At 37.6% G+C, this 18475-nt stretch overlaps 1 protein-coding gene across 1 annotated transcript; it reads left to right on the top strand.

The window, feature by feature from the left end:
* The first annotated feature begins 257 nt into the window (after positions 1-257).
* On the top strand, positions 258-17700 carry parvab (parvin, alpha b). The gene is made up of 13 exons (XM_060885959.1): positions 258-538; positions 6200-6289; positions 6568-6638; positions 7137-7239; positions 7354-7494; positions 7664-7779; positions 7899-7957; positions 8745-8764; positions 9584-9645; positions 9728-9796; positions 9911-10012; positions 11157-11229; positions 14791-17700. Exons 1-13 carry the CDS (start codon positions 403-405, stop codon positions 14865-14867), a joined length of 1119 nt encoding a protein of 372 aa, XP_060741942.1. The 5' UTR covers positions 258-402; the 3' UTR covers positions 14868-17700.
* The last annotated feature ends 775 nt before the right edge of the window (positions 17701-18475 follow it).

Below are 18475 nucleotides of genomic sequence, written 5' to 3'. Positions count from 1 at the left end.
CACACACTAACACACACACACACAAATACACACAAACACACACTTACACACTCTAACACACACTTACACACATTACACACTCACACATTTACACACACATTTACACACACACACATTTACATACACACACACACAAACACACACTTACACACCCACACATACTAACACACACTAACACACACACACACACTTACACACACTTACACACATTACACACACACACACACACACTTACACACACACACACTAAGGGCGGGACTTGAAGCGGAAAGAGCATCGGGAGTCGACACCGTTATAGCTGAACATCTTAAACACCAGCATTATTCCACAAGCAGCCGCGTTTCCTTTGTAGACAAAAAAACAAAAATCCGCTTAAGGACCTAGTTTATGGTTTAAACAAAAATGGCTTCGTCTCCTCAGAAGTCTCCGTCCTCTCCGAAATCTCCGAGTCCCAGATCACCGCCCTCCAGGAAAAAGGACGACTCCTTCCTCGGGAAACTCGGAGGAACTTTGGCCAGAAGAAAAAAGGCAAAAGAAGGTGTGAGCATCAGATTTCACATTCACAGGCCTTTCTAACACTCCATACGCGTCTAATCCTCAATTAGATCCAGGTTTAGTTTTAACTTTTACTATTCCATTAAACTAATCTGGCCAGTTTGGGAACACAGTGATATCCGTTATTTACTGAACCCAACTAAAATGTTTATTCATCTCAATCAGTGTCGACAATACATTACTGATCAGTTACTGTACCTGAGGACATGCATCTTTTATTGTGATAATAAATAGAATTAAATAGAATGAAATTAAAATTATAGAAACCAAACTAAGGAATAAAACTCTACAGGACATATACTGTGTGTGTGTGTGTGTGTGTGTGTGTGTGTGTGTGTGTGTGAGAGAGAGAGAGAGATAATCCATAATAGGGTGAATTGTTAATTGGCAGAGTTACAGCTTCAAAGATGACCCAGAAATCTTTATTCCTCTTATTCCTCTTATACCGCAGCAATTTCACCAAATACAACTTTTCATTATTAATAAATATAAAAGAAGACTTTTTAACCATTTGTATTTACCTTTAATATTATGGATCATTCATGAAACACATTGGTTACTTAGGCGTTATCTCTTACATCACAACAGCTAACAATATAAACAGGCATTTTGTTCCCAGACTCCCACTTTTTCTCTTTCTCCATGAAAACAATACGTATGATCATGTTTCCGAGAAACCACAAAATGTACATTTTGTCCCATAGACCTGTTGATTGCTGTAAAGAATCTCGGACTACTTCCAGAAATGTTGAATAGAAATCTTGAACGATTCTAATTTTTTTCTGTTAAAAAGCAATAAGTAGTAAATGATGAGGTTTGTATATGTCATAACTATAGTAATAAATGGATGAGTGTATTAATAGAAAACTAGGATTTGAGTTACAGCAGGAACCATTACAGTATTTTATTTACAGTTTTACTTTTACAGTGGAAAAGTAAAACACCTTCTGATCAACCAGAATCCAACAGCGCTAGACGATGCATGATAATGTTATTATTAAATATATCATGAGTACTTAATTATGTTTTATGATTTGTACATTTTGTACAAGCTATTCCGATTTTTTGTTTTAAATACGTAAACCGAGATTAAAGGTCTGGTAATTCATATTAATCATAGTCTAATAATGTAACAGCAGCTCATGACTGGTTATAGTCATAGTCACAGTCGTAGCAAATCATAGCCTCACTCTGGTTTCTCAGAACTTTACTCTGAGATGCTCTGTGTAAGACGCACCCTCCTGAGTGTTTTCAGAAAGCCTAAACCTTATATGGGAACGTGCTGGCTGTCGACCGTCACACTTACGTCCTGCATTACTGCTGAATGAAATGTTTCTGTAGGCTGTGTTTTAACTTGAAAGCCTGAATGCGACCACACCGACCACACGATACATAAGGAAATAAGTAGGGCGAAAGGGTCTGTTTGTAATTAGCTGTCGGTATCGTTTTTTCTACTAAATAAATATTAAGTGCTTTTTCTAAGTAATCCATTCCAGCTCTTCAGCGCTCTGCCCACACCTGAGCCCTAGCCACTCAAACCTGGGTCATAGAGGTGAACACAAATTACTAGCATTTGTTTGATTCCATTGAGAGCCTCTTTGGTTCTGTGTTGCAGAAGTATTACTATATTTAATTATGACTGCTGAGACATGCAGAATGTAGCACAGAATAAGTAAAACAAGAGATGGAGGAAATGATTCAGTTTGTTTTTCGCAGTTTATTTTTTTTCCGCAGGCATAATATCAAGTGTCTTTTATGTATGTTGTTAAAAAAGATAGATTGTCCTTTTTCTCCTTAATAAAACCGGCGCTGAGTCGAATAGACATCTGAATCTGGATTGATTAGAGCTGGAGTTTTGAACTCTACAATATTAACTGACTCCTCCTGGAAGTCCTGCCCCCTATCTGTTATCTCATATGCTCTCTCTGGATGGTTGACATGATTTACTCAGCAAACTTTAAAGTTTAGATTTAATAGCAGTTAACTATATTTATTAGGGAGGACACTGTAATCTTTTGGCAAAAAAGTGGGAAACTTTGTACATTCGGCTTTCACGAGAAAAATGAAAAAAGGATTTAAACCTTAAAACCCAACTACGCCTATGATGAAGTGTCAGTTGTAACACTTTACACACTCGGGTGTGTTCAAACAATTTGAACAGCAGAAGATCGGCCATATGTCGGCCCTGCGGATAACTAAGCAGTGCTGCAGAATCACCTACAAATTCTTTTTTTCATGAGATTTTTGTAATGTTGCCGCTGCCAACAAGCAGTTCCTGACTTCACTGCATTTCACGTTGTGCTCTACTCTTCTCAAACCTTCTCAAAATGGTGGAAATGCTCAAAGTCAGTTCTGGATGCTTATTTAATATTAGATTAGATTAGATTAGATTCAACTTTATTGTGATTACACATGTACAAGTACAAGGCAACGAAATGCAGTTTTATGAGAATATTTTATGAGAATTGTGAAAAAATGGTAAATGGCAAGTCACAAATAATCAGAAAAACAAACCTATTTTGCCTCCATATAGTATCTTAGACACGGTGACAGACAGGCTATGGTTTATTTTTATTTATATATTTGTTTGTTTTGCCATGTTTTGCGTTTTTGCCAGCATGCAGCTGAGCCCGGTTCAGGCAGCTGACATCATGGAAGCAAATAAAAACAGGATGTTGATGTGTCAAGGGATCTTGATTCCTGCCGGAGTTTCTCATAGGCCTGTATTGTACAGAAACATGGCAGCATGAAACATGATTGAACAAACAATCCAAGGATGACTTTGTTATAGTGGTGTGACATCAGCTGCCACAGATCACTGATACATTGTTCATGTGCAGGTTTACAGGTCAGCGTACAGTCAGTGATCGCCACATTATCAGCTGGTCAGGGTGATCGTTTGTGTGATTTCTACATGTGATGTAGATCATTTTTAACCTTGTTAGAAGCAGATGAGGCCATCCTTAAAAATATTCTTGTTTGCCGTAACCCGACCGACCATGTCAATTTAGGACCGACTCAAATTTTTTCTTTTTTTGCTTTAAGTCCGGCCGACTTGCCGGTTGTAAATTTGCGTTAAGACCGACCAATTTTTTTCTTTACTCTTCAAACAACTAATACAAAAGCAATAAAATAATATTAATTATATTTTAGTAAGTAGGCCTACATACAAACGAAGGCTATGTTCTTTCTTTTAAATTAAAATCCCGTGACGTCATCTATGTTTACACTATTGTTTAACGGATGTCACACTATGGCCTGTGCGTTCGCTTCGTCTCATCCTCTCATTCACTGTCAGAGTCAATGTGTTCGTGCTTGGTAATGATGGCTGCGGCTGCAGTAAACAAAATGTTCGAGGTCACTGTTCAAACAAATTTGTTTGTGGTCTATATAGCCTGCGTCAAAATGAGGTTTGCAATGATGAGCCTGAAGGCACGAGTTGAAGACCCAGTCAGTGACGTCACGATATGCTAATTTGTTTAAATTCATACCTACGTAACCCCATCACCAAAATTGTACTTTTTTTTTTACATTGAAACTTGAAAAAAAAATATATATTTTTTTTTTACTGTTACTGCAAACCAAAATATTTTTAAAGATGGCCTGAATTCAAAACAGTCTACTGCACTAATACACACTAGTTCTCACAGTAGTACCCAGTAGTGTGTAGTATGTGAGAATTATCATTTAGTAGCCTACACAAAATTGAAATACGATGTTTTCAGACATTAAAGCCAGAAATAATGCACTCAGATGCACGTATTAAACCGTTATAGCTAGTAAGAATAAACCCTCTAAATACAACTGAGGAAAAGATAAATATCAGTGAATTATTTCTTTTTAAGGAGGGCCTTAAAAATGTTAGTTTTTTATAAGTATTTCTCTGTTTATCTAGCATATGAAGCCTATGTCTACTTTCGGCTTTTCCGGATCCGAATAACTCTGTCGTCATCATCCTCTACTCTCGCACCAATTACCTTCATGTCTTCTTTTAACACTTTTAACTCTTTAGCCTTCCTCTTGACCTCTTACCTGGCAGCTCCATCTCTAACATCCACCCTGAGTGTTTGTTCATAAGCCTCTAAAATCTGATGGTGTTTTCAACAGAGTGGAAAAACACATGTGTCACACTAAAAGCCAACAGAGTCCTGACTCATTTTATATCAGACTCACAGCCAAAAAATAATTAATTTGTTTATACTGATTAAAAAAGTCTGCTAATAACGGAATGGCAGTGTAAAGGGAAAAAGGGGTTCAAATCTTGTACGTTGTTTCTCTTTCCTTTTCTGCTGTAGGTTCAATACACCTCAGGTTCATGCTTCATATCATGCGGAACATTTAATGCGCTTTTTTTTTTCCAGCTCGAATCGCATACGGAATTTCAACCGATTTGAACAGATGCTGGGTCAGAACTAAACATTGGAGCAGGAAGATATATAGTTAAATTAAAAAGGATGCAGGATTTAATACACGATAAATAGTGTGATAAATACCCGACTGTTCTGAGATATTAACCAGCTAGAAATTCCTGCTTCTGCTCAACGATATGTTAAAAAAAAATGTTTCTTAAAATATCTCCGTATAATGGACAGAATTCACAATGATAGAAGTTTATTATTACCACAACTAGACGTAGATATTATCATGTCTCGAGTCTCCACCATTGAACATTTGATAACTTGAACATGTTAAAACAAGTCAGAGATGACACTGATGCTCATGTTCATGTCGTACACAAGCTCTTTGGTACATAACTACTCTTGAGTATAACTATAACTATATCACCCAGATGAGGATGGATTGAGTGTGGTTCCTTGGAGTTTTTTTCTCACCACCGTCACCTCTGGCTTGCTCATTAGAGATAAATCTACATTTCAAATTGAAATTTCTATTCTGTATTTATATATTTCTTTAAAGCTGCTTTGCGACACTCTCCGTTGTTAAAATCTCAATACAAATAAAACCGAATCGAATTGAATTGTATATTAAAGTAATAATTTTCTCCAATTTTTATCCAGTCAATTTTGAGGTATTTCGCCTAAAATCTGTAGGGTAATATCATTTGTTTTTGCATATCGGCCAGTTTTAGGAGTCCGTATTCATATTTGGATCAAATCGCACTGTTTACAGTTAGCTCACATGCAGCATTCATGAAGCTTGACACGTCAATTTGAATGAGGGGGAAAAAAAAAGCCTTAAAGTGCTTTGTGTTTGGTTGCCTGTGATACCGATTATGGAAAGATGTGCATCGATTGCAAGGCTGAATCGTAGCTCTTTTGTTAACCCAGACGTGTTCAGGCCTGAATGCATAGCATTAGATGTGGCACTCTGAGCAGCCTCCCTCTGCTAAAACCAATAGCACATCACTGACCACTAATGATGAGAGGCACAGCCTGGTACAGAGCACACTGCTGTGAGATGGTGTGTCTGCTTCTCTCTATTAGCTGCCCTTATTAGAATGAAACATTGCAGAAACAGCATGATGTAACCATCTGTTGAAAGCTGATGAAAGCAAAATCCCAAAATGTTCAATGAAAACCCGAAGCTGCTTGTGGTTTAAAGTAATGTAGGGTGGTGTAATAATATTAGGGGTGTAGCTGATCTCAAAGGACAATGTATCATCATTTATTGATGCTCTTTACAGTTTCGGAGCTCCAAGAAGAGGGCATGAATGCAATCAACCTGCCTCTGAGTCCCACTCCGTTTGAGCTGGATCCTGAGGACACCATGCTGGGTAACGTTTCAGTGTCAGAGTGAAAAATTCCAATTTCTCTCAGTTTTCTCTTGCAATAATTACAGTTAGACTATCGAGTGTTATTATGCTCAGTTTAAAATACTAGAAATGTTGTTTTTATCTAAAAGAATGCTTATAAATATTAATAATTGCCAGATTATTATTTGCGGGTTGCCAGATTGGTTTGAATGATTCCACCTGACTGTAACCTGACTAAAAAGACCTTTAGCATTTTTTTGTTGCTAGCATTGTTAGCATTGCATTATTTGTTTTTAAAGAGGAGAACGAAGTCCGCACGATGGTCGATCCCAATTCCAGAAATGACCCTAAACTCCAGGAGCTCATGAAGGTACATATGTATTGGTCATTATGTTCATTAGGTCATTGTTCATTATGTTATCATTTATACAACCTAAACGTAAATTGCTCGGATATATTCGTTGCTCACGGTAAATCCCCCTGTGTTGATGTAACACCTAAAGAGATGATTTAACTTATAGTTCATTTGGACATCTATAATAGTTGTCCGTGTTAATTCAGCAATGGGGACTGGAACCGTGTGACAAGAACTATCACACTATCTTATAACAGTTTATACAACAGCACATTTGAAGATTCTAGATTCTGATTGGTCAGGAGGTTTTGATTCATTTCCTGTATGAGCCGCCACATTAAGCTAACTTATCATTCAAACTCAAAGCAAAAATTTTACTTCTTGTTCTAATTGTTTGTAAATTGTATTTGTGGCTACCACATCCCTAATGTATAATATATAATCATTCGTGAGAATTAACTACGTGGATCGAACGCCTGTGAAGCTAACGCACACGCCTGACCTCTGATGCAGGTGCTGATCGACTGGATCAACGATGTTTTAGTGGGAGAGCGAATCATCGTCAAAGATCTAGCTGAGGACCTTTATGATGGACAGGTTCTTCAGAAGCTCTTTGGTAAAATAAATAATTAAATAATAAAATTATAAGGCGAAAAAAAACACCCTGTGTGTTTTTCACCTTTCTCTGAGACGTGAAAGGAAGCCTGTTATTTTGTTGTTGTTTGTTTAGAAAAGCTGGAAGGAGAGAAACTTAATGTCGCTGAGGTCACACAGTCCGAGATTGCCCAGAAGCAGAAGCTTCAGACTGTCCTGGAAAAGATCAATGACACACTCAAAGTGTCCTCCAGGAACATCAAATGGAACATTGACTGTAAATAGATTCATGTTTTAGATTAATCAGTTGCAGCATGTCTACTCAGGTTTTAGGTTTTTTTTAATGGTGAAGACCAACATTGTGTGTTTGACAGAATTTTTTTTTCTGTCTTTTAAGCCTTTTTATCAAACGATAACATTGCTATGATAATTACTGTGTTTCTCAGCAATACATGCTAAGAGCATAGTCGCCATTCTTCACTTGTTGGTGGCTCTATCTCAGCACTTCCGCGCTCCGATCCGTCTCCCAGACCACGTGTCTATACAAGTAGTCGTGGTTCAGGTACTGGCTCTGCTTTTCCTATATGACCTAATAAACAGTGCAGCATCTCAGCACATTAAAGATGCTAACTAGAATCTTTTTATCTTCTTATTATTTACTTACATTTTGTCTTTTCCCAGAAACGTGAGGGCATCCTTCAGTCTCAGCAGGTCCTAGAGGAAATTACTGGCAACACCGAGTATGTCATTACTGTTATATATTTTTTTCCTGTCAGTAAGCAGCCACAGCTGTGCAAGTGAAACTGGATCTGCTGATATCTTCCAAAAGGACAAATTAGGTCCTCCAGGGAGGAAAAAATGATGGAATTGAGAAAAGGGTGACAAACAGCTAAACATAGCAGTATATCCCCTGAAAATTAATATTTATTGCTAATTTTTTTGGGAATGGTGGGAAATCAGCTTGTCCGATTGTTGGAACCTGAAAGTGTTGAAGAGTTGAAAAGTGAGAAACACGCAGTGACATGCCAGACCCTGGGGAAGGAGCAGGGGAGCGGTGTGGAGCTGGATCTCCTTGCTGATGAGCAGCTTTGTGGCGAGATGGGCCCAAGCACCAGCGCTCTGCTCCTGCCAGCTCTCCGCTGCTGCCGAGCTCTGATTAATAGCGCTCCAGTGGGCACAAATCAACTGCCCAGATAGGGGCAGGCTCAGGGCTCTTGGCTGCTGCCTAGCATGTGGGCAGCAGCTGCCGTGGCATGCCTCTGCCCGGGCAGATTTGAGCATGAAGGCGAGGTGCTGGTAGGCAGATGTCCACCAGGCCAGAATCCTAAAAACTAACTCTGTTTGATTGTTTCCTTTACTTTAACTTATTATTTATTTATTTTTTTTGCATTTTTGGTGATTGCTTACTTTTAAATGATGTTCTATCTATAATAAGCTTCTTACATTTCCCTAAACAATTTCTTCTTAATCTGTCACGGTTTAAACGTCTCATTTTTTTACTGAAATGTTCCTTCTGCTTTCTTTCAGGGCTTTATCTGGAAGACATGGTCTGTATCACACATGATTAACAGAAACATCTCACTGGGCTGTATTCAGAGTTTCAGATTTGGATGAATATGTAACACAGAGAAAGTATTCAGATTCGTCTCAAGTCAGCGTTCTGTGTGAAGTTCACGCCTTCCAGAATGAATCTGGTTTCATTTAACAATGCAGGGTTTCACCCCAGTTTTACAGCATTTGGCAGTCGTCCTTATCCAGAACGAATTCCATTTATCTCATTTATACAACTGAGCAGTTGAAGGTTAAGGGCTTTGCTCAAGTGCCCAGCAGTGGCAGTGCTGAGATTTAAACTCACAAGCTTCCAATCAGTAGACCAACATCTTAATGAAATAAAATAGCACTTGATCCAGCACATTCTATTATTTAGCATGTTTTTCATTTTGAATTGTTTACAATTTCATGCTTTATGGTTTTTAAGAACATTCATCAACCAAAATAAAAATTTCAGCGTGACATTTAATGTGGTTACCTCAGACTGTCAGATATTGGACCGGTATCGGGATTTGGACACAGTTACATGCTCAAGTATTATTTCTATATTAGTATCTAAATTAATAGATATTATTTACTCAGACATTGCTCTGTTTTACTCAGAAGTCCACTCTGTGTGAACAGTTCTCGCTCAACTCTCTCATAACAGCCTGTAATTTACAAGTTTGAGGTCTGAATATTGATTTTCTGTATTAACATCTCAGTACTCCTGAACTCTGAGCACAGCCCATAAATACCAACACAAACTAACTGCAAATGTTTCTATTAACAACGAAGGAGAATAAAAATCAATCTGTGGTTGCTTTCACACGCAGAGCGTGATGCCTTCGACACCTTGTTCGATCATGCACCAGACAAGTTGAACGTTGTTAAAAAAGTATGTGGTTTAATTTCTTCGAATTGGTTAACAGATGTCGTATATCTGAAGGCTGTTTGAAACCATCTGCCCTCTCTTGCAGACTCTTTTGACTTTTGTGAACAAGCACTTGAACAAGTTGAACCTGGAGGTGTCTGAGCTCGACACACAGGTAACCGCTGAACATCCGAACTTACGAACATCTTGCATCCGTTGTCACAGTATATATAATGATATAATACCACGGCTATTGATACATATTCATCCTTTTCTCTCTATTGATTAGTTTGCTGACGGCGTCTACCTGGTATTGCTGATGGGGCTCCTGGAAGGATATTTTGTTCCATTGTATAACTTCTTCCTCACTCCAGATAATTTTGACCATAAGGTAACTGACATTAATTCTGTTTATTGGACCAATCTGTCTGATCATGCAGCAGTGTGCCTAAAGTGCAAACGTCTTTATGCCCATTTAAATATTTTCCCTTATGTTTGGATTGTTTTGAAATTCTGCTATTTGTAAGTAAATTATAAAAGAGATCCTTTTTTTAATTCAACAACAGCTTGCAATATAGTGTATTTATATATGTATATGCTTTAAATATAACTAGATGCATATTCCAGTAGGATATAAACCATCACTAATTAAAAACGAATGCAGTTTTAGCTCCTGAGCGGCACAATAGAAAAGCGTTCATCGTAAAAAGAAATCACGAGTGTGAATTCTTACAATGCCACATTATTTATTTATTTCTTTTTTATTTTTAATGACCAGGAGTGCAAGAGAGCGTAATTACCAGACACCTTTGGGAGCTCATGTATGCAGAATGTAGGCAGTTACTGTTTTCATCTGAGTGTGTTTAGCTGTCCTGTGATGCAGCATGAGCCGCAGAACAAAAAAAAGCTGTAGCGGTCATGTGAAAGGAGAAACCTGGCGAGTGGATGGGTAGAATAAACAGCCATATTGGACGATTACGATGTCTTCATTGGCCATATAGGCCTTGACAAAAAGAGGAGGAGAACAGTTAAAAATAAACACCTGTTTTTATTTGGAATATATTATGGAATTCAATTGCAAACATCATATTAATCATAATTAAATAATTAAAATATTGTTTTTATAATTGTATTTATTTACATTTGTTGTAGTTAAGAAGTTTACTAAATACTACAAAATATTCCATCCATATATAAAATTAAAGAAATTAATTTGCTCTTATTTATAAGAAAGTAAAAATTGTTAAAGCAGTAGTAATTCATTTGCTTCAGTGTATTGCTTTTTTTTGTTGCTGTTGAAATGCAGCACTTTGATCTGGTCTGAATGAACGCAGACTCTGAGACTTTCTATGATTCAGAATGTGCAGTCTATCAGTAAAAATGAACCATATTCAATAGTGTATGCATGAATCCAAGGACACACTTCCTCTGGAAGAAGCTGATGACTCGTGTACTTCGAGTATGGTTGATGCCACAAATCGTTTATTCTCTTAACTTCTAATAAGATAGTGAATGTTTGTAATTCTATATTGTAGGTGCACAACGTTTCATTTTCCTTTGAGCTGATGCAAGATGGCGGTTTGGAGAAGCCGAAACCAAGGCCCGAGGGTTGGTGTCAACAATTTCTTACCTTTATTTATATAAGCCATCAAGCAAAAAACATATAAAAATCCCATGACTGGTTTTAGAAGCCAGAACATGCTGTTAAATGTTAAGCCGGGTTGTCTGACGACACCCGACTATAGTTTATGGTAGTAATAATTATTACCAAGTCTCTTGTTTCAATGTTATGATACTTGAACATGCCTTCACTCAAATGACTGGGAAGCTAATCAGTGTGCAGGCTGCAGTTATTTGGATCTCACCAATAAGCAGTTGTAAGCAAAGATGGCTTGATCCAGCATCCTAAGACACTAAGGCTCTGATTTTCTAAAGATTTATGTGCATGATGTTATGTTCATCTAAGCACTTGTTATTGTGTGAAATAATACGTCTAGGAATCTACGCCAGTGTTCACCAACTGATTATTTCAATCACATTTCTTCTTCACAAAGTAATTATAAATAGCATTTATCTTATTTTTACTGTAGTTGGTTGTGAAGTTGGTTGCATATTAGATATTTGTAACACCCTTGTGCTAGTATGCACAACAAGGCCACATAATGGAAAATTCTGCTGTCATGCAACAATTATTCCATTTCACCTTGTTTCCTGGACACAGTTTGACCTACACGTTCAAGCTTCTGGAGCATAGGACAATATTTCAAAGCTACAGGTGGACTGTCCTCCAAAACCAGGAGGACACTTCTTATTTGTGATATTATAGACATTATTTGATAATGTAGTGTTTACTAGCCTTGGATTGGTTTTTATCCTTTGTGTGTGAATCTGTAAATTCCAGGGAGGATATAAATCTTTACAAGTAAGAAGTATTTTGGCCCAATAGAAAAGCATTCATTGAATCAGCAGGAGTTCGCAAGCTCCCCATAAAGCTGCAGCTTTTCATGGCCGGAAGTGGAAGAGAGCATAACTGGTGCTATATGTTGCTTTCTAATGGTCACCCTTATAGACACCAGAGACTTGGACCCTTCATTATGTTGTGTCTTCATTAACATCATTAACATTAAGTCTTTTTTTCATAGTTATCATTTACTGTGGAATTTTATTAGGTTTATCTTAACTCAATTAAATACCCAGCTATATAAGCAAGAGAACACTGAGTGGTCACATAAAAGCATCATCACACCCTGTTTACCTTGAGCTTTTTCGTATGAGTTGGGCATTTCCTGACTGAGTGAGCGACTAAACACCACTCATTTTTTTCCGTCAGCTGATCCTTCCACTGTTTTTTCTCTTTTCAACTGGTTCACATTTTTGTGGGTTTTGCTAACAGGGCTTGAGGCTAACATATGCTGTTACGCATCAGTTGGAAGGGAGTTGCTACTCCCACTACATACCACTCTCTGGTAACTGGTAAAAGCTAATTCACTGCTTTTTGTTTGGATATGGGTATTCCCTCCATACAAATGTGGCCTGGATTTCCCCCAGAAGTCCACATTGTACAGAGAGGCAGCAACTGCTAACCATGCTACAGGATGCTTCTAGGAACAATGTCTTAATCTCTTGGAAAACCAATATGGGCATTTACCTACTGCCTTCGTAAGAAAGCCGTGTTTGATTCAGACAACCATTCAGACATCTCCTGTGTTGATGATGTCAGTGAAGACACAACATGCTTGGATGGATGTTTTGAATCTTGGCTTGAAGCTGAATCTGGCCCAAATGCCTTGGCCTAACAGGCTGTTGGTTATAAACGCCCAGGCCCTGTGACAACTGATAAGCGTCACAGCCCAGAATGCATTGTGTGTTGCTCTCTAGACAAATGACTAACATGGCAGCAGACACGGTTCTGCTGAAATCAGTGATCCAGCAGCTGAGACCATGTAACTCAGAGGCTTGCATTCTTCAACATAATCTTTTTATAAGTCATCCTTCTCATGTGTGGATTCTACATCTACAGCAGTATCTGGGAGGTTCCTCATCAACAGGTAAGTCATTGGTTTCAACTTCTTTAGTCTTTTCAGCATCTGGGATAGGATTCTATGTCTCTGCATGCCAGCTTGCATGCAGCTATGGCAAGCTGAAAAGTAATTGTAGCAGCCACTCTGAAGATCATCCTTGTGTGAATAGGGTTGGATATTCCACTTCAACCCACAACATCAAATGCACTCTTCTGCACTGCACCTGTGACCTCATGGCTCACTCTAACTTCTCTTCTTACTCTAAATAGATTGAGCAATTCGGCCTCAAAGTCCTACTTCTGGTCTCAAGATGGTTGTCAGGATCTTAGTTTCCACTGTTGCTTTTATTTGTTGTAAGAATATCCTGGCAGCTTTCTCCACAAGCAGATCTGTGGGTTTTGCCCCTCTGACTGAATTGCTAAGGAATGAGGACAGACATGTAGCAATCCAGGAAACACTTCTGAACACAAGAGCCCCAACACGTAGGCCATTGTTCTGCAAATTGTGCTCACTTTTTTAGCAGGACTTTGCCCTTTTTCCACTACCTACAGTCCATCAACCCTGAAGGTGTGGCATCTCTCTCTCTCTCTCTCTCTCTCTCTCGCTCTCCCCCGCTCTCTTGTTCTCTCTGGGTCCCAATAGGCTTATAACAAACATTAAAACAGGGTTGAGATGCTACCATCTGTGATGGTCTTCTAGAAGCTTCCCATTTTTGTGTTGGTGTCTTTTAAAGCCTCAGAGATTTTTTTTTAAATTGCTAAATTCCAATGTCAATTGTTAAAAGCGCAATACAAATAAATTGAATTGAAATAGAATTATTTATAGTTGTACTACTGCAGTAAGTCTGTAATGTTGCTACCTGTGTCACCAGATTTGGCAGATCCTTCAGATTTGACAAGGTCCTAGGATAAGTCTGTATGCCATGAGATTATTGGCTGAATCTACCTTGTCGTTTGGATGGTATCAAATAGAATACTAGTAACATACAGTATGTAACTGTGGTTTTCTTCACTGGAAGCTGCAATAGTAACATCAAGAAAACTGTAGGTTTTGTTCATGATGATCTTGTCCTAGGATAGCGCTATTTGTTGTCGCCACATGAGCTTGTTGGCATTTCTTTGTATATCTGTTCAGTTGATTACTCAAGCATTATTCCTTACCCCAGCTTCCAGAGATCCACAGTTGTATATGTAACTAGCATTTACTTTACATATCCATACGTCAAGCACAGAATTTTTACACGGTTTCCAATTAAGCTTATCATTTAAATACCGTACCGCATTTACTCTAAGATCCTAATTCACTACAGTTATCAAGAACATTTAGCAAAAAAAAAAAAAAAGTTTCAATATTGCTTTTATGCCCTGTTTTGTAAATTCCCCAGAACACATCCCTGAACTCTGTTTGCTAATATATCAGTCTACAAATTCACTTGGCTTCTTTTTTTTTTTTTTTTAGGATCTTAGTTATTCAGAGCCTAAGTGTATATTTACATGTGAGCAAATGTTTTTATACAAAACACTTACATGTAAGGAAATTGAGAGTTGAGGGTCAAACCCCGGCTCTGTTTTAATCAATTGAGCTTCCAGCATTCCTCTGACTCATAACCTTAACCTATCTGCATCTTTTTTTTTTCATGTCTTCACAGACATTGTCAACTGCGACCTGAAGTCAACATTACGCGTTCTCTACAACCTCTTTACCAAGTACAGGAATGTGGAATGAATTCACAGCACTTACGTCAGAAATGACATCCTTATCAGTATTAGACATTTTTTACTTGTGGTTTCTTATTTACAGTATTCAGTATCATTTCAGTATTCAGTCTGCTCTGTATTTATCCAACATGATATGAAATCTTACTATTATTATTTTAGTTTTCCCACTGATGTAGTGTTGAATGATGTTTTGAGCTGTTTTATGTTAAGTGTTGATATTTAACTGATTTTCTTTTGGATTTTAAATCTAATTTTTAATCTTTCACCATCCAATATACCCAGGCTCAGGGGATATAGCTGTGCTTATGATGTTTATGAGCATCATATTTCATTCATGTAGTTGTTATCAGGATTTCCATCCAGGATTTCACAAGAGTTTTTGTTATTGTTGCAGCCAAAAATACTTGATTTTTCTAAATTTGTGGGAGATTTTTGTTGTTTTTTTGTTGTTGTTTTTTCCCCCCAAACATTACTTGAATTGAAATTGCAAGCACAGACTTTAATCTAGCAATGAAGAAGCATATGTAATTACTTCCTATGATTGCTCTACTCAGTCTTGCAAGTTCCTTCAAATATCATAGCGTTTGCTTGATTTTACTTTCATATTTTTACGATAAAAAAAAAATCACAAAATCCTCAAGGGAATATCTGTTCCACATGTCCATGTCTGTTCTTTGTCCTGGAAATTCTGGACTGGGCCCTGGACAACTTTCCCAGTTTTCACTCATTGTGGTAGATTTTATCACTGATGGAAACCGAGGAAATACATAACAGCAAGGTCTTTTACTTTTTATTTTAAATTGTTGCATGAAGTTTGGGATAGAGGAATCTGTCTTGCTTTCTATTAAGTGAACAGACCAAATTATCAAGTCCAGGCAGTTTATTGTGCTGGTGAATAGTGCTCAATGTTTTTATTTTCTGCTTGTATGAAACTTCTATAGATCTGAAGCAAACAGACATGAAATTGCCTTCTCCACCTGAGGCAATCATAGAATTCAAACCATAAGCAGACTTATTGCTACTAGTTTGTAAGAATGCAATGCGACTATTCCGGGGGAAAAAAGGATTCCTTCGTGCAGTTTAACGTGAAGGTCGGAGCGATCATTTGTTTCACTGTTGAGGTTTGAATGCGGCTTGTGTATGGGGCCTGACTGGCTCAGAGGAAAAGCGAATTCCTGTCCTTGTGCTCTCTTCATTCACCACTGACCATTTTGTGTGACTGTCCTGTGTGTACTTTTGAACGAATGGAAGAGGAATAAATTGATCTCGATCGCTCAGTCACACTTAATAACTTTCAGACCAAAAGCTGTGTTTTATTTAACCCCTCAAACAAAAAGCTCGATTAAGGCAGAGGCAGTGTTTCATTTTAATGGCTCACACCGGCGGTCTTTGTGCTGCCATAAAGCTGCATGATGTAATCTTGCTTTCGGTACTGAAACAGTAGGGAAGGGAAGCGGTCCTGAAAAGCAGAAGTCATGTTTTCTCCTGTGTGCAGCACTGCACAATTGGATGCAACAAGGTTATAATGGAGGTCAAGAGATAATGGAAGATGTGGATGTTTTAGGGTGTGCTTCTCTTTGTCTGATTTACTCGAAGACCTCCATGTTTCACTGGCTGTGAATTTTTAATGGGCATATTTTTGTTTTTGTTTGGCATCTTCACCCACCTAACAAGTTGAATAATTAAATTTAGCCGAGTTGTGTGTTTATGACAGAGACTTGTGACAGAGTCAGAGTAAAATATTCGCCTAGATGAATTTTACGCTCTAGTGCCAAGCTGCAAGCTCTCCTTTTTTTTTCATGCTTCCAAATTGCACACATTTTATCCCAAAATACACTGTCAAAAGAAGCATTTTTGGAAAAAAGTACACACCGCCTGTCATATTCTTTAGGCCCCATTAAGAGCCAGCTGTGTTAAATGTGAATTTCACTGTTACCGCCGTCTCCGACAATGGCCTTTTCAATAAAAACCTTTGTTCTGCTACATTTTCTGACCCATTATATGACTGGAGCTGGGGGGAGATTAAGAGACGAGGGCGTCTTCATCACTGAGCTGCCTCTGAGAGCCTAAATAACAGCGAAGACCACCTGTGTAATTGTCCAGCGCTAGGGTGTCCTGAATAGCCATTAGCTTCCCTGCTGCAATTACCTTTCCTCCAGTCCCCTTCATGACACCAAGCGCAGCCGAGAGCTCTAGAGAACCTCGAAGCCTGTTTACTCCCAAACACAATGGCTGAAACAGAGTGTCTTATCCAGGCTGATATTGATTTGTGCTTAAGATTCGGGTCATTACCAGTAATTGATTCCTCCATTGCGTCCTCTTAACATGCCTCGGGAGTGCGTTTACACCTGCACGGATTGCAAAGTTCTGATATTTTCTATAAAATGGCAAGAAAGAAAAAGTGTCAAAAGCAATCATATGAATGTTGTCATTTTTACTTTGGGAAATGTATACTATGGGAGCTATAAACTATATTATGTTAGCTATAAAAATGTTTTTATGCAGTTATAACTATTGGTATCCTGCTCCAGATATCATTTTAAGGTGCGGTTTGTCATTTTTAACATTTTCCTAGACCTAGTATAATTGTGTAGAAATACTACACAATTCATGGTATTATCATGTCATTTATCGACTTTGTAATAACTTTGCAGTTTTTATTTTCTGACCCTGAAATTAGCTTCACCAGAGATATGCTCAGCTCCCCCTTTTCCTTAAAAGGATATGTTTTTTTAAATGATTTATCTCAGTATAAGATCGCTTTGAAAATGATGTTACTAAATTTATATTAACATATATGCATATTTGTATTCTAAATAAAACTTGCACTGAAGATATCATTCCTGTTCATGTCCTTCATTTTACTAATGTAAATACATTAAGACCATTTTTGACTATTTATTTATATTTATATGTATCATATATGTTTATATAAATATATAGATATATTGAAAAAAAATATGTACATATAAAAAATTATATATATATATATATATATATATATATATATATGTATTCTTTTATTTATTTATTTATTTATTTATTTTTTAATAAGCAAATCAGATAGGTCAGAAGGTGTTTTAATTTTCTATAACAGCAGTTCCAGTTCTTAGACTTTATTATTTCTTTAATTAAAGCTCATTAACAGATCGATATTATTAATAGCAGTTTTAATAACATGTTAACTAACAAAGAGAAATGTAAAACTCTAAAATACATTGTATGGTCATATGTTTATGGATACATAAGTCTGAAGCACTCGGTTGTATAGAATATGGTTGTATGCTTTAGCTTTACACTTTCTCTTTACACTTTTCCAGCATGACAATGTCCCTGTGAACAAAGCAGAGCTCTGTGAAGACATGGTTTGAGAAGGTTGGACTGGAGCAACTCCAGTGTCCTAAACACTTTTGGGATAAACTGGCACTCTATGTCTCTCACTCTATTAGTCTATCTGACTAATGTTTCTGTAGCTGAATGAACACAAATCCCCACAGTCATGCTGCAACATATAGTAGAAAGACTTCACAGCTAAGTGGAGCTAATTAGAACAGAAAAGAGAGGACTACATCTAGACTGGGATGATGTTCAACCAGCAGATATGGTCAAGTGTCC

The sequence above is a fragment of the Tachysurus vachellii genome, chromosome 1 (genome assembly GCF_030014155.1).
Source record: "Tachysurus vachellii isolate PV-2020 chromosome 1, HZAU_Pvac_v1, whole genome shotgun sequence".
Lineage (NCBI taxonomy): Eukaryota > Metazoa > Chordata > Actinopteri > Siluriformes > Bagridae > Tachysurus > Tachysurus vachellii.
The sequence above is the reverse complement of the archived record's forward strand: the minus strand, read 5'-3'. Positions and strand labels throughout refer to the sequence as shown.